General features: G+C 43.2%; 1 protein-coding gene across 1 annotated transcript; it reads right to left on the minus strand.

Moving 5' to 3' along the window:
• Positions 1 to 864: 864 nt before the first annotated feature.
• On the minus strand, positions 865 to 10,594 carry slc67a1 (solute carrier family 67 member 1). The gene is made up of 11 exons (XM_090223100.1): positions 10,076 to 10,594; positions 9,763 to 9,975; positions 7,546 to 7,643; positions 7,100 to 7,245; positions 6,477 to 6,609; positions 6,245 to 6,357; positions 5,915 to 6,025; positions 3,780 to 3,880; positions 2,985 to 3,086; positions 1,393 to 1,513; positions 865 to 1,174 (listed from the first exon to the last, which is right to left on the minus strand). The coding sequence occupies exons 2-11, from the start codon at positions 9,904 to 9,906 to the stop codon at positions 987 to 989; spliced, it is 1,257 nt and encodes a 418-aa protein (XP_090079226.1). The 5' UTR covers positions 9,907 to 9,975; positions 10,076 to 10,594; the 3' UTR covers positions 865 to 986.
• Positions 10,595 to 16,686: the final 6,092 nt, after the last annotated feature.

The raw sequence follows: 16,686 nt of genomic DNA on the forward strand, positions 1-16,686 counted from the left end.
AACAGCATGATCATTACACAGGACAATAAAAGGCCAGTCAAATGTGCAGTTTTTTTTTTTTCCTAAGAAAATACTACAGATGTCTCAAGTTTTGAAGAAGTGTGCAAATGGCATGTGACTGCAGGAATGTCCACCAGAGCTGTTGCCAGAGAATTTAATGTTTATTTCTCTACCATAAGCCGCCTCAATATCGTTTTAGAGAATTTGTCAGTACATCCAACCGCCCTCACAACTGCAGACCACGTGTATGGCGGCGTGTGTGCGAGCGGTTTGCTGACGTGAACAGAGTGCCCCGTGGTGTTATGGTATGGGCAGGCATAAGTTACGGACAATGAACACAATTGCATTTTATCGATGGCAATTTGAATGCACAAAGATCCCTGTAGCGAGATCCTGAGGCACATTGTCGTGCCATTCATTCAGCGTCATCACCTCATGATTCATGCACAGCCCCATGTTGCAAGGATCTGTACACAATTCCTGGAAGCTGAAATTGTCCCAGTTCTTCCATGGCCTGCATACTCACCAGACATGTCACCCACTGAGCATGTTTGGGATGCTCTGGATCGACGTGTACGAAAGCGTGTTCCAGTTCCCAGCCAATATCCAGCAACTTCACACAGCCGTTGAAGAGGAGTGGGACAAAATTCCACAGGCCACAATCAACATGAGGCAAATAGTGGTCACACCAGATACTCAGTGGTTTTCTGATCCACGTCCCTACCTTTTTTTTTAAGGCATCTTTGAACAAGAGATTCATATCTGTATTCCCAGTCATGTGAAATCCATTGATTAGGGCCTAATGAATATATTTCAATCAACTGGTTTCCTCATATGAACTGTAACTCAGTCAAATCTAGGAAATTGTTGTATGTTGCATTTTATATTTTTGTCCATTATAGAAATATAATTACATTCTCTGATAATATAAAATTATATTTAGGTCACTTTTTTAAAATGCCCTATGTATTTAAGTCTGTGGAATGTCATTCTCTGCGCTCGTCTTTGCTGTTGACCATATTTCTAAGCATAAACACAAACACGACCATGTTCACGGCAAACTGGATGAACCCAAAAGAGGCCACTCCGTAGTTGTGATACAAGAAGCCTCCAATAGTGGGGCCGATGGTGCGGAGCAGAGACTGCACAGAGGCACACAGGCCCAGCATCGTGCCTGCAGAAGAGTGAATGGAACCAATCAGAAAAATGTCCAGAGCAAAACAGACAGAAGTTGCACTTCAATGCTCAACTGTTTCTTTCAGAATGTTACGGCACCAAGTGGGATTTTTATTTAACGTTGTTGTTGTTAGGTTAGCCAATGATTTACTGTTTAACTGATGCCCCCCTTTCACATTTCTCAACATATGTGTTTGAAACGCTTAATTGTCTCACCGGTATCGGAGGAAGGCACAGTCTTTGTCAGCATGCTGTCAGTGATGACGTTGAACACGCTGAGAGAGAACATCATGGGGAGGACGATGAAGCAGAACTGGAACACGTTGGCCATGAAGACCTGCCAAGGAGAGAACCAAACGTTAGCCATGAAGACCTGCCAAGGAGAGAACCAAACGTTAGCCATGAAGACCTGCCAAGGAGAGAACAAAACATTAGCCATGAAGACCTGCCAAGGAGGGAACCAAACGTTAGCCATGAAGACCTGCCAAGGAGAGAACGACACGTTAGCCATGAAGACCTGCCAAGGAGTGAACGACACGTTAACCATGAAGACCTGCCAAGGAGAGAACCAAACGTTAGCCATGAAGACCTGCCAAGGAGAGAACCAAACGTCAGCCATGAAGACCTGCCAAGGAGAGAACGAAACGTTAGCCATGAAGACCTGCCAAGGAGGGAACGAAACGTTAGCCATGAAGACCTGCCAAGGAGAGAACCAAACGTTAGCCATGAAGACCTGCCAAGGAGAGAACCAAACGTTAGCCATGAAGACCTGCCAAGGAGAGAACCAAACGTCAGCCATGAAGACCTGCCAAGGAGAGAACGAAACGTTAGCCATGAAGACCTGCCAAGGAGGGAACGAAACGTTAGCCATGAAGACCTGCCAAGGAGAGAACCAAACGTTAGCCATGAAGACCTGCCAAGGAGAGAACCAAACGTTAGCCATGAAGACCTGCCAAGGAGAGAACCAAACGTCAGACATGAAGACCTGCCAAGGAGAGAACGAAACATTAGCCATGAAGACCTGCCAAGGAGGGAACGAAACGTTAGCCATGAAGACCTGCCAAGGAGAGAACCAAACGTCAGCCATGAAGACCTGCCAAGGAGAGAACCAAACGTTAGCCATGAAGACCTGCCAAGGAGAGAACCAAACGTTAGCCATGAAGACCTGCCAAGGAGAGAACCAAACGTTAGCCATGAAGACCTGCCAAGGAGAGAACCAAACGTTAGCCATGAAGACCTGCCAAGGAGAGAACCAAACGTTAGCCATGAAGACCTGCCAAGGAGAGAACCAAACGTTAGCCATGAAGACCTGCCAAGGAGAGAACGAAACGTTAGCCATGAAGACCTGCCAAGGAGGGAACGAAACGTTAGCCATGAAGACCTGCCAAGGAGAGAACCAAACGTTAGCCATGAAGACCTGCCAAGGAGAGAACCAAACGTTAGCCATGAAGACCTGCCAAGGAGAGAACCAAACGTTAGCCATGAAGACCTGCCAAGGAGAGAACCAAACGTTAGCCATGAAGACCTGCCAAGGAGAGAACCAAACGTTAGCCATGAAGACCTGCCAAGGAGAGAACCAAACGTTAGCCATGAAGACCTGCCAAGGAGAGAACCAAACGTTAACCTTTTAAGATCAAAGGTTTTTACAAAAGAGTCATATTCATTAGGAACCAAACGGAAATAAAACGACTGAAATGGGGAGAGACTGTGAAACTCCCCCCCCACCCCCCACCCCCCTTTTGTTGTTGTTGCTACGGTGAATACATACAACCCTGCATTTATCACAAGATGAAATGAATCCTCTGTACCTGAGCCAGGCCCACCAGACTTGACATGCCGATGGAGAGGAGAAGCAGTGAGTTCTCAGAGTACTTTGAGGTCAGCCGGCCAATCACTCCTCCTTGGATTACCTGGAAAAATTGGACCAAAAAAGTTTATTTCTCACCAGAGTTGCTCTATTAAATCCTGTTCCCACAAGGGAGGGGATTTGATATCCTGGAGATTTCAGGAGAATTTAGCCATCTAAACTTTTTATTACTGTAAATACATCGTGTTGTCCTAACCAGGTACGTAGTGGTCGAATAACGTGGTGAACACTGATCTCCAGTCGAGCTGACGCACAAACAACGTCATCGCTAATTTAGCAGCACAGGTGCAAAACACCACAAAATAAAAAGAGGCTAGGGCCACAATGAGAGTGTAAAATAAACTAACACTTTTCCTACTAACACTGACTTAGCTGATTAACTACTTCACTGAGGAAAAATGTACCTACTATGACTGAGCTAGCTATATTAAGATGACGGCACTAACTGTAAGTCAATCTAGATAACAGTGTCTGCTAAATGACTAAATATAATGTGTCTCTGGATAACAGTGTCTGCTAAATGACTAAATATAATGGAAGTGTCTCTGGATAACAGTCTCTGCTAAATGCCTAAATATAATGGAAGTGTCTCTGGATAAGAGTGTCTGCTAAATGACTAAATATAATGTGTCTCTGGATAAGAGTGTCTGCTAAATGACTAAATAGAATGTGTCTCTGGATAAGAGTGTCTGCTAAATGACTAAATGTATAGGTCGTGCGCATCCTTGCTCCATACCATTGACACGATCCCAAAGTAGGCCATAAGGTAGCCATTCTGCTCTGGCGCCAGCTGGAAGAAGTTCATGGCGATAACAGAGAACATGACCTGAAAGATACCTGAGACAGAATCCCTTGAGGTTGTTAAAAAGGACTCCATGCAAACAGACAGACACACTAAAAAGACAATAATGTGTAAATAAAAATATATATACAGTGCCTTGCGAAAGTATTCGGCCCCCTTGAACTTTGCGACCTTTTGCCACATTTCAGGCTTCAAACATAAAGATATAAAACTGTATTTTTTTGTGAAGAATCAACAACAAGTGGGACACAATCATGAAGTGGAATGACATTTATTGGATATTTCAAACTTTTTTAACAAATCAAAAACTGAAAAATTGGGCGTGCAAAATTATTCAGCCCCTTTACTTTCAGTGCAGCAAACTCTCTCCAGAAGTTCAGTGAGGATCTCTGAATGATCCAATGTTGACCTAAATGACTAATGATGATAAATACAATCCACCTGTGTGTAATCAAGTCTCCGTATAAATGCACCTGCACTGTGATAGTCTCAGAGGTCCGTTAAAAGCGCAGAGAGCATCATGAAGAACAAGGAACACACCAGGCAGGTCCGAGATACTGTTGTGAAGAAGTTTAAAGCCGGATTTGGATACAAAAATATTTCCCAAGCTTTAAACATCCCAAGGAGCACTGTGCAAGCGATAATATTGAAATGGAAGGAGTATCAGACCACTGCAAATCTACCAAGACCTGGCCGTCCCTCTAAACTTTCAGCTCATACAAGGAGAAGACTGATCAGAGATGCAGCCAAGAGGCCCATGATCACTCTGGATGAACTGCAGAGATCTACAGCTGAGGTGGGAGACTCTGTCCATAGGACAACAATTAGTCGTATATTGCACAAATCTGGCCTTTATGGAAGAGTGGCAAGAAGAAAGCCATTTCTTAAAGATATCCATAAAAAGTGTCGTTTAAAGTTTGCCACAAGCCACCTGGGAGACACACCAAACATGTGGAAGAAGGTGCTCTGGTCAGATGAAACCAAAATTGAACTTTTTGGCAACAATGCAAAATGTTATGTTTGACGTAAAAGCAACACAGCTGAACACACCATCCCCACTGTCAAACATGGTGGTGGCAGCATCATGGTTTGGGCCTGCTTTTCTTCAGCAGGGACAGGGGAGATGGTTAAAATTGATGGGAAGATGGATGGAGCCAAATACAGGACCATTCTGGAAGAAAACCTGATGGAGTCTGCAAAAGACCTGAGACATAGACGGAGATTTGTCTTCCAACAAGACAATGATCCAAAACATAAAGCAAAATCTACAATGGAATGGTTCAAAAATAAACATATCCAGGTGTTAGAATGGCCAAGTCAAAGTCCAGACCTGAATCCAATCGAGAATCTGTGGAAAGAACTGAAAACTGCTGTTCACAAATGCTCTCCATCCAATCTCACTGAGCTCGAGCTGTTTTGCAAGGAGGAATGGGAAAAAATGTCAGTCTCTCGATGTGCAAAACTGATAGAGACATACCCCAATCGACTTACAGCTGTAATCGCAGCAAAAGGTGGCGCTACAAAGTATTAACTTAAGGGGGCTGAATAATTTTGCACGCCCAATTTTTCAGTTTTTGATTTGTTAAAAAAGTTTGAAATATCCAATAAATGTCGTTCCACTTCATGATTGTGTCCCACTTGTTGTCGATTCTTCACAAAAAAATACAGTTTTATATCTTCATGTTTGAAGCCTGAAATGTGGCAAAAGGTCGCAAAGTTCAAGGGGGCCGAATACTTTCGCAAGGCACTGTATATATAAAGGTCATTAAACACTGAACATTGGTTGAGATGGGGTGTTGTAGTTTTTATTAAGCTTTTTTATTTTATTAAGTTTTTATTAAACGCTGAACATTGGTTTGCGTTAAGTGTGCATAAATGCTATTCTCCAAATAAAATCTGTAGGTGAACTGTGTTTCCTGCTTTTACCCTTTCACTACATCACTGGTTCCAGCTCTACAGCAACACATTCCTGCTAAGTGACTAGTTCTCCCTCTGATGAGTCTAAACTAAGACATCCTCACAGGTGGAGAAAAAAACAACTCTTATAGGTAACAGTGAAGGACACCCACCTGATGGCAGACCTGAGATGATCTTGACCATGAAGGTTTTGGCCACACCAGGGTACTTCATCAGTCTGGTGATCTCACCCAGGTCAAAGACTGACTTGGCATTGCTCTTCCCTGCAGGACCAGGAAAATATGTCACAAGCAACTCGCATATGAAGTCACGTGTCAAATACCACACATTATGGATGTCCCCACGTCACACAGGCCACAATGAGTGTCAGATAAAGCCGAAATTAGATTTTTTTGCACCCCACCCACCCACACACACACACACACACACACACAAACCCTTTAGAGTGAATAGTGTGTTGTGAGGTAGGTGTAGAGTCTTACTGTCTGTGTTGTCCTGTGGAGCTTGTATCTTAGTGTGTTTCGGGATAAACATCCAAACCAACAGGAAGCTGATGAAGCTCCCTCCAGCAGCTACACAAGCAGCAAATGTCTCCCTGGAAAAGCCAGAGCAGGGATGTCACACGGATAAATTACAGCACTCCGATTGGACTAGAATCGGATTCCAGCTCTTGGATTGGACTAGAATCGGTGAGCATTGAGGTGCTTCACTCACCCATAGCGTGTGCTGAGTGTACCGCCCAAGGTGGAGCCGGCAACCATGCCAATGCCAAAACATAGGCCCAGCTTGCCAAGGGCCTCTGCCCGCTTGTCAGGTTCTGTCAGGTCAGTCACTACCATCTGGGCTCCTGGTGAGAGGCAGAGATGGGAGCACAACAAGTCAGACTTATATGGATCTGTTAGAGGGCTGTCTAGTACAGTAGGTCCTATAGGATCTATTAGAGGGCTGTCTAGTACAGTAGATCCTAGTACAGGAGATCCTATAGGATCTGTTAAAGGGCTGTTTAGTACAGTAGATCCTAAAGGATATGTTAGAGGGCTGTCTAGTACAGTAGATCATTTAGGATCTGTTAAAGGGCTGTCTAGTACAGTAGGTTCTATAGGATCTGTTAGAGAGCTGTCTAGTACAGTAGGTCCTAGGCACGGTACATACACTGGGGACTTATCTGGGAGTTTGAGTATGAAGGGAACAACAGTTAGTATATTTGTCTCTAACTGTGATTGTGTAATTGCTGCTGATCATGTCATGCAGGGCTCCCTTCAAAAAGAGACATTGGTCTCAATGGGACTCCCTGTTAAAATAAAGGTTAAATAAACAACAGGCAGTGTAGCACTTACCAGGCAAGCCATGCATCAAGACAGCGGGGAGTTTGTGGATGAAGAGCATGAGAGGACTGTCCGCTATCGCTAGTAACCCATAGTAGACTACAGAGGCAGTGCAGGATAGACACATTGCTGCTCGGGCACCAAAAAGGTCTGCAAACCTACCGACAACAGAAAAAATAAACACTGATCTATATTGACACCTGCCAACATAAGGCCACCAACACATAACAGCTGTGATCTTGTGTCTGGATTCAGGTCTGATAAGCCCTCTCTCTCTGTGTGGTTCGTTGCCCCCAAGTCATTGAACCATAACTCAATTAGATTTAAGTGACAGCACTTTAAAGCTCAATTTGCCAGCAGCAAATGTTGTGCGTCTTTTTGACCAGGGTTGGAGATTAAAGATACAGACTGTGGTTATGTAACAGATGATGTATTTCATTCAACAGAGTTGTGCTCACCTGCCAAATATCGGGCCTCCCAACAATTGGACGACACCAACCATGGTTTGTAAATAGCCAATCCATAGGGTGTCAAATCCCAGCTTCTTCGCCAAATACTGAATGGTGAGAGGTCAAACTTAAATACATATACAATGTTTTATTATAATAATAATTAATCAGTGGTGACCTGTCATTCAGGACTGTTTTGAGCCTCACATCTTTTGCAAAATATAATAATTATTATTTTTTTTATTTTTTGGGGCCTTGCCTGTTTTGCATGTTATTTTGACATTAATACGTGTAACATATCAGTTTGCAAACAATGTAAAAAAATATATATATATTATTGAGTTAATAAAGCCGCATACAAACATGGTCTCTTTTTTTGTTTTCTTGAGTAAGGCAGCTCCAAAATGCAGATGTTTCAGCCTAGCTCAGGGCTTTCTGTGGTGGTGGGGCAGCTAGCTCAGTGCTTTCTGTGGTGGTGGGGCAGCCAGCTCAGTGCTTTCTGTGGTGGTGGGGCAGCTAGCTCAGTGCTTTCTGTGGTGGTGGGGCAGCTAGCTCAGTGCTTTCTGTGGTAGTGGGGCAGCCAGCTCAGTGCTTTCTGTGGTGGTGGGGCAGCTAGCTCAGTGCTTTCTGTGGTGGTGGTGCAGCCAGCTCAGTGCTTTCTGTGGTGGTGGGGCAGCTAGCTCAGTGCTTTCTGTGGTGGTGGGGCAGCCAGCTCAGTGCTTTCTGTGGTGGTGGGGCAGCTAGCTCAGTGCTTTCTGTGGTGGTGGGGCAGCCAGCTCAGTGCTTTCTGTGGTAGTGGGGCAAGCCAGCTCAGTGCTTTCTGTGGTAGTGGGGCAAGCCAGCTCAGTGCTTTCTGTGGTGGTGGGGCAGCCAGCTCAGTGCTTTCTGTGGTGGTGGGGCAGCTAGCTCAGTGCTTTCTGTGGTGGTGGGGCAGCTAGCTCAGTGCTTTCTGTGGTGTTGGGGCAGCTAGCTCAGTGCTTTCTGTGGTGGTGGGGCAGCTAGCTCAGTGCTTTCTGTGGTGGTGGGGCAGCTAGCTCAGTGCTTTCTGTGGTGGTTGGGCAGCTAGCTCAGTGCTTTCTGTGGTGGTGGGGCAGCTAGCTCAGTGCTTTCTGTGGTGGTGGGGCAGCTAGCTCAGTGCTTTCTGTGGTGGTGGGGCAGCCAGCTCAGTGCTTTCTGTGGTGGTGGGGCAGCTAGCTCAGTGCTTTCTGTGGTGGTGGGGCAGCTAGCTCAGTGCTTTCTGTGGTGGTGGGGCAGCTAGCTCAGTGCTTTCTGTGGTGGTGGGGCAGCTAGCTCAGTGCTTTCTGTGGTGGTGGGGCAGCCAGCTCAGTGCTTTCTGTGGTAGTGGGGCAAGTCAGCTCAGTGCTTTCTGTGGTAGTGGGGCAAGCCAGCTCAGTGCTTTCTGTGGTAGTGGGGCAAGCCAGCTCAGTGCTTTCTGTGGTGGTGGGGCGAGCCAGCGGAAAATATGGAGCGTTGAGCCGTGATTGCCGCAAATTCAACAATGACTTGTTTGGAAGCAATCAGTGGCAACTGCAAGCATTGCAAAGCAATCATTAGCCTGCTATTCAGTGGAGTGGCTGTGTGGTCTCAAGTCTAAGATTAAAGGTCTCTTTTCCTAGTTTAAAATGATAAACATTCAACATTGGCCATGCTGTCAATGAAGCATGATTTGTGCTGCGCTCCAAACAACTGTTAAAAATCTGAAAAAAGTTCAAGACAACTGGGAACTGAGGATAAAAAAAGGGTATGATTGAACAGGCAGTTAACCCACTGTTCCTAGGCCATCATTGAAAACAAGAATTTGTTCTTAACTGACTTGACTAGTTAAATAAAGGTAAAATAAATATTAGATATACTGCTTACAATGCGCATAGTCACAATCCTCTATCAAAAACGATGGTGCCCTCAAGAAGGCCCAGGTAAGGCCATTTTTCTATATACAGTATTTTTAGATGTAGGCCTATGTCAAATATGTCAACAATCCCAAGGCCATTTATAACTGTTCAAACCTACTAGCAAAATGGCAAATATCTACAATACATTTGAATAACAGCGAATGAATGCATAGCACACGTAGCCAACGTTTGTAGCCATTCTGATATCGAAAGTATTGAAATAAACTGCATTGTTTTCTTTCTCATCTCTATCCATATAGGCTAATCATACAACAACAAAAACAACCACTTTTGTAACGTGGGTAATAGAATAGACATTAAAACACATACTTACAGGAGTGATGGAAAACTGTAAAAACATCCATGTGATATCCAGGACAGCTATGAGGTAAGTCACGTATATTACTCTCTGCATCTTTGAGCCTGTATGTACATCGGTAACCGCGGTGGGTGACTCTGATTTATTAACTCGTGACATTCTTACTGTAACGTTAAGCCTAAACCCAATTCGGTCCACCCTCTTGCATACAGTAGCCTCCTGGAAAACCTTGAACAAGGATACATAAATGATGAAATAACAATCAACGGCACAAGACAATATAGTGCCGACACTGTGGCTGTCAAGTATTGAGATTAAAAACACTTACCTTAGTTTATCTGAAGACGGAGTTCTTATAGATGCATAATACATCCGTCAAAAGTGTTCCTGCCGTTACTACCGATGCAGATGTTGATTTCACACTATGAGCGCCCCACCGGAAAAGAAAGGTGACGCTCAAACATAATCCTCCATTCAATAAAGCAATTCGTAAGGATTCATTTTAGGAATGATTTCTCACGCATAATATTTCCCTATGTTCTTGTACTTTGATCTTTAGAGGATGTAGTATGTTTGCCGGCAGCACAAAAACGGAACTTCCTGTTTTCAAGCTTCAAAATAAAAGCTCTCATGAACTCATGCTGTTGTGCCCTTGAGCAAGGCACTTAACCTCTTAAATGCTCCAGGGGCGCTGACTCCGTGTTATTCCTCCAAACTCCGTGTGTGTGTGTGTGTGTGTGTGTGTGTAACGGATGTGAAACGGCTAGCTAGTTAGCGGTGGTGCGCGCTAAATAGCTTTTCAATCGGTGACGTCACTTGCTCTGAGACCTTGAAGTAGTAGTTCCCCTTACTCTGCAAGGGGCCCCGGCTTTTGTAGAGCGATGGGTAACGATGCTTTGTTGGTGACTGTTGTTGATGTGTGCATCCCCGGTTCGCGCCCGGGTATGGTTTACAGTGTGAGAGGGGGTCAGGATATAGGATAATATACCTTCCTATTCATGATGAACTCATTGTAGTTGAATTAATTGCCATATTGTTCAAATATATTAAATTCTTAATAAAAAAATCAAATAACACATTTTTTCAGTTGGGGACCTCCCTCTTTATTTTTTATTAATTTGTTAATTTTCCTCTAGGGTCAGTAGTGGACTTTTATTCTGACTTCTCAACCAGAAGTTCATTGGCGAAACACAGCTAACTCCACATGAGAGTCCTCCCACTTTACACAACCACAAGTGGCGTGACTACCAGATTTCAGTTTCCTATTAGGTCGTAGGCCTACATGTGACAAGTGTTGAGTTGGTTAAAGTTCATCATTGTTGAGAATGACTATGTTCATATTCAATGACCACTCGTCATTCAGGACAGGTGGGGAGCCTTACCTGTTTTGAGCCCCACATTTTTAGCAAAAAATATATATTTGTTATTGTTATGTTATTTTGGCATTAATACGTGGCACATATCAGTTTGCAAACAACGTAAAAATAATATTTATATAATTGAGTTAATAAAGACGCATACAAACATAGTCTCTTTTTAGTTTTCTTGAGTAAGGGAGCGCCAAAATGTAGGTGTTTCAGCCTAGCTCAGTGCTTTCTGTGGTGGTGGTGCAAGCCAGCGGAAAATAGCTGGTGTTGCACCGTGATTGGCTCAGTGCTCTGTCACCCATGGGGACAATACGTCACCACCAAGTCTAAGGGTAGAGCTCAGAAATTCAAGCCCCTTGGGTACTGTCATAGAGTTACATTAGAAGTGCCCATCCAAGAAGCCTCAAGGTCATTGGCCACAGATAAAATGTCAAATTACATTATATCAGGGCCTCCCGGGTGGCGCAGTGGTTAAGGGCGCTGTACTGCAGCGCCAGCTGTGCCATCAGAGTCCTGGGTTCGCGCCCAGGCTCTGTCGTAACCGGCCGCGACCGGGAGGTCCGTGGGGCGACGCACAATTGGCCTAGCGTCGCCCAGGTTAGGGAGGGCTTGGTCGGTAGGGGTGTCCTTGTCTCATCGCGCACCAGCGACTCCTGTGGCGGGCTGGGCGCTGTGTTAAAGAAGCAGCGGCTTGGTTGGTTGTGTATCGGAGGACGCATAACTTTCAACCTTCGTCTCTCCCGAGCCCGTACGGGAGTTGTAGCGATGAGACAAGATAGTAGCTACTACAACACGAAATTGGGGAGAAAAAGGGGTAAAATTCAAAAAAATAAATAAATAAAAAAATAAAAAATTACATTATATCTACAGTAGCTTTGATTCAATCTTGGCAATCTTGGCATCTACTGACAATCTACTGGCAAATCCTTTTTAATCCTTGTCATATGAAGAGAAATAATGAAGAGAAATTATAGATAAAACATATCGGTGCTCATTGGCCATTGGACATAAACATTACACGACAAGTTGGATATCGCAAATTCAACAATGAGTTATTTGGAAGGAATCAGTGGCTAACTGCAAGCATTGCAAAGCAATTCAGTGGAGTGGCTGTGTGGTCCCAAGTCTAAGATTAAGAGTCTATTTTCCTAGTTTAAAATTATTAACATTCAACATTGGCCATGCTGTCAATTAAGTATTACTTGTGCCATGCTCAAAACAACTGTTAACTCGGAACTGCAAAATCTGACTTCAGTGAGTTCAAGACACCGGGGACCTCGGGGAAACGAGCTACGGGAAAATACGTTTTGAACTGTCATCCAACTCGGAGTTGTAAATCGGGAACTCGGGACTCTTTCTAGAGCTACGACCAGAAGGTCACTGATCATTTCTTGAGGTTCCAGTTGTTTTGAAAGCACCATAAATCCAGAGAATGCCAGACTTTGCTGACAAAGTTTGAAGACAAAATGTGCCCTCAGAGGACAGCCGTGCCACCTTTCTGTTCAAGTGCCAGGGAGATACAGTTGAAGTCGGAGGTTTACATACACTTAAGTTGGAGTCATTAAAACTTGTTTTTCAACCACCCCACAAATGTCTTGTTCACAAACTATTGTTTTGGCAAGTCGGTTAGGACATCTACTGTGTGCATGACACAAGTCATTTTTCCAACAATTGTTTACAGACAGATTATTTCACTTATCATTCACTGTATCACAATTCCAGTGGGTCAGAAGTTTACATACCGTACACTAAAATGACTGTACCTTTAAACAGCTTGGAAAATTCCAGAAAATGATGTCATGGCTTTAGAAGCTTCTGATAGGCTAATTGACATAATTTGAGTCAATTTGAGGTGTACCTGTTGATGTATTTCAAAGCCTACCTTCAAACTCAGTGCCTCTTTGCTTGACATCATGGGAAAATCAAAAGAAATCAGCCAAGACCTCAGAAAAAAAGATTGTAGACCTCCACAAGTCTGATTCATCCTTGGGAGCTATTTCCAAATGCCTGAAGGTACCATGTTCATCTGTACAAACAATAGTACTCAAGTATAAACACCATGGGAGCACGCAGCCGTCATACTGCTCAGGAACGAGACGCGTTCTGTCTCCTTGTGATGAACGTACTTTGGTGCGAAAAGTGCAAATCAATCCCAGAACAACAGCAAAGGACCTTGTGAAGATGCTGGAGGAAACAGCTACAAAGGTATCTATATCCACAGTAAAATGAGTCCTATATCGACATAACCTGAAGGGCTGCTCAGCAAGGAAGAAGCCACTGCTCCAAAACAACCATAAAAAAGCTAGACTACAGTTTACAACTGCACATGGGGACAAAGATTGTACTTTTTGGAGAAATGTCCTCTGGTCTGATGAAACTAATATAGAACTGTTTGGCCATAATGACCATCGTTATGTTTGGAGAAAAAAGGGGAGGCTTGCAAGCTGAAGAACACCATCCTGACCGTGAAGCACAGGGGTGGCAATATCATGTTGTGGGGGTGCTTTGCTGCAGGAGGGACTGGTGCACTTCACAAAATAGATGGCATCATGAGGTAGGAGAATTATGTGGATATATTGAAGCAACATCTCAAGACATCTGTCAGGATGTTAAAGCTTGGTCGCAAATGGGTCTTCCAAATGGACAATGACCCCAAGCATACTTCCAAAGTTGTGGCAAAATGGCTTAAAGACAACAAAGTCAAGGTATTGGAGTGGCCATCACAAAGCCCTGACCTCAATCCTATACAAAATTTGTGGACAGAACTGAGAGACCGTGTGCGAGCAAGGAGGCCTACAAACCTGATTCAGTTACACCAGCTCTGTCAGGAGGAATGGGCCAAAATTCACCCAACTTATTGTGGGAAGTTTGTGGAAGGCTACCCGAAACATTTGACCCAAGTTAAACAATTTAAAGACAATGCTACCAAATACTAATTGAGTGTATGTAAACTTCTGACCCACTGGGAATGTGATGAAAGAAATAAAAGCTGAAATATATTATTCTGACATTTCACATTCTTAAAATGAAGTGGTGATCCTAACTGACCTAAGACAGGGAATTTTTACTTGGATTAAATGTCAGGAATTGTGAAAAACTGAGATAAAATGTATGTGGCTAAGGTGTATGTAACCTCCGACTTCAAATGCATGTATACTGTAGCTAAGAATGTAATACTAAGTATATTATTACACCTTTATTTCCTTAAGCAACACAGACTGAGACCAAGGTCTCTATTACAGCTGGGCCTTGCTGTCACGCCCTGACCTTAGAAAGCCTTTTTATTTCTATATTTGGTTAGGTCAGGGTGTGATTTGAGTGGGCATTCTAGTTTGTCTATTTCTTTGTTGGCCGGGTATGGTTCCCAATCAGAGGCAGCTGTCTATCGTTGTCTCTGATTGGGGATCATACTTAGGCAGCCTTTTTCCCCACCTTAGTTTGTGGGATCTTGTTTTTGTACAGTTACTGTGTAGCCTGCAGAAAGTTACGTTCATTTATCTTTTGTTGTTTTTTGGTGTTCATCCAAATAAAGAAAGATGTACGCTCACCACGCTGCGCCTTGGTCTCATTCCAACAACGTACGTAACACCTGTGTATACATGTTTACACATACAGTTTAGGTACAATGATTTAAAAAACAGTTACAAGCAATACACAAATAAAAATGCTCCAATAAATATTTAAAATGAGCAACAGGGGGACAAAAGTCTCCAGTTTAAGTTTAGTCTGCAGGCTATTCCATAGGCAAGGAGTGTAAACAGGAAAAGGCAGCCATACCCAACTCTGTGGAAACCGCATGGGCCTCAAGTGTAATCCATGCTTGAGAACTGGTTTTAGGAATTATAATTCTAATATTGATGAGTGATGATAAATGAGAAGGTAGCTTATTCAGAAGTACTTTATAGACAAACACGAGAGCATGTTGTTCTAGTCTCACGGACAGCGAAGTCCAACCCACATTATGATATAAAACACAGTGGTGAGTTCTGGAGCTAGCACCCGTAATAAACCTAAGTGCGCAGTGATAAATAGCATCCAGCGATTTAAGTGTTGATGCCGTAACATGCATGTAAATAATATCCCCATAATCTGTAACAGACATAAAAGTAGCTTGCACAATTTGTCTTCTATTTGTAGAGGACAAGCATGTCCTGTTTCTATAGAGGAAGCCTAGCTTGATTTTTCGCCGTTTACAAAGTTCATCAATGTGCATTTTAAAAGACAGTTCATCATCCAACCATATCCCTAAGTATTTATATGCAGAGACCTGGTTAATTCGAGAACCATCTAAACTCGTAAGTGCAAGTGTATTTTCAACCAACTTTTTGAACCTATTAAAAATCATAAAATGTGTTGTCTTTGCATTTAAAACAAGTTTCAGCTGTATAAAAGACCTTTGTAATATCTTAAAATCTGTCTCCAATAGTGATAATGCTTGGTCAGCTGTTGAAGCGATAGAGTACATGACAGTGTCATCAGCATATAAAGGAATTTGACACTTTCTTATCTCATCACCGATATTGTTTATGTAGAGAGTGAACAGTAATGGACCAAGTATAGAACCTTGTGGGACCCCTTTAACCAACTCCAATGGCTTTGACTGGATGCCGTCGACTCTAACAGCCTGACTTCTATCCTTTAGATAGTCATGAAACCAACGACAGGCATCCAATCCTATTGACGACAGCATACCCAAAAGTATTGCATGGTCTACAGTGTCAAAAGCTTTAGATAAATCTATGAACAAGGCGGCACAGTACTTTCTATTATCTAGGGCATTAGTAATATCATTTACAACACGTACAGTGGCCGTAATAGTACCGTGTTTAGGTCTAAAGCCAGATTGATTTACTAGAAAGAGTATTGGTAACAGTTAAAGAAGATTGTAGTTGCCTATTCACCAGTGACTCTAGAATTTTAGCCAAACAGGAGAGCTTAGAGATGGGCTGGTAATTATCCAACTCACTACCATCACCTCCCTTGAGGAGTGGTAAAACAAAACCTGTTTTCCAAGATTTAGGAATCTTTCCTACGACAAATGTTTGATTAAAGATATGCGTCACTACACCACCAATAATAGGTGCCACACACTTGAGTAAATATGGATCCAGATTGTCAGCGCCTAACGATTTCTTAGAATCTATAGCAGATAGTGCAGATAAGACCTCATCTTCTGTGACTTTTTCGAAATTAAAAACCGACTTAGTGTTCTCCACATCAGCTAAAGGCCGAGGGGCTGAAACAATAGACCGGTCAGGATCATGTTGGCCATTTTTTCTTTCAAAAAGAAAACCAGCAGAAATAAAAATGCTTATTAAAAACACCACAAATTTCAGTTCGGTCCCTGATGATTCCAGATTCAGATGTAATTTGCTTCGGCAGGGAAGTCAAGGAGTTTCCTGGTTTAAGTGAGTTAACAGTTTTCCAGAATTTAGAGGAATCACCAGACTCTGTCAGAGCATCAAGGAAATACCTAGATTTAGCCTTTTTTATTCCTCCGGTCCATTTATTTCTCAATTGCCTAAAAACCAGCCAATCAGCTGTTTCACCAGTTTTCCTCGCCAAGGCCCAT

The sequence above is a fragment of the Oncorhynchus mykiss genome, chromosome 26, assembly GCF_057628025.1.
Source record: "Oncorhynchus mykiss isolate SJ-2025 chromosome 26, ASM5762802v1, whole genome shotgun sequence".
In the NCBI taxonomy this organism is placed as follows: domain Eukaryota; kingdom Metazoa; phylum Chordata; class Actinopteri; order Salmoniformes; family Salmonidae; genus Oncorhynchus; species Oncorhynchus mykiss.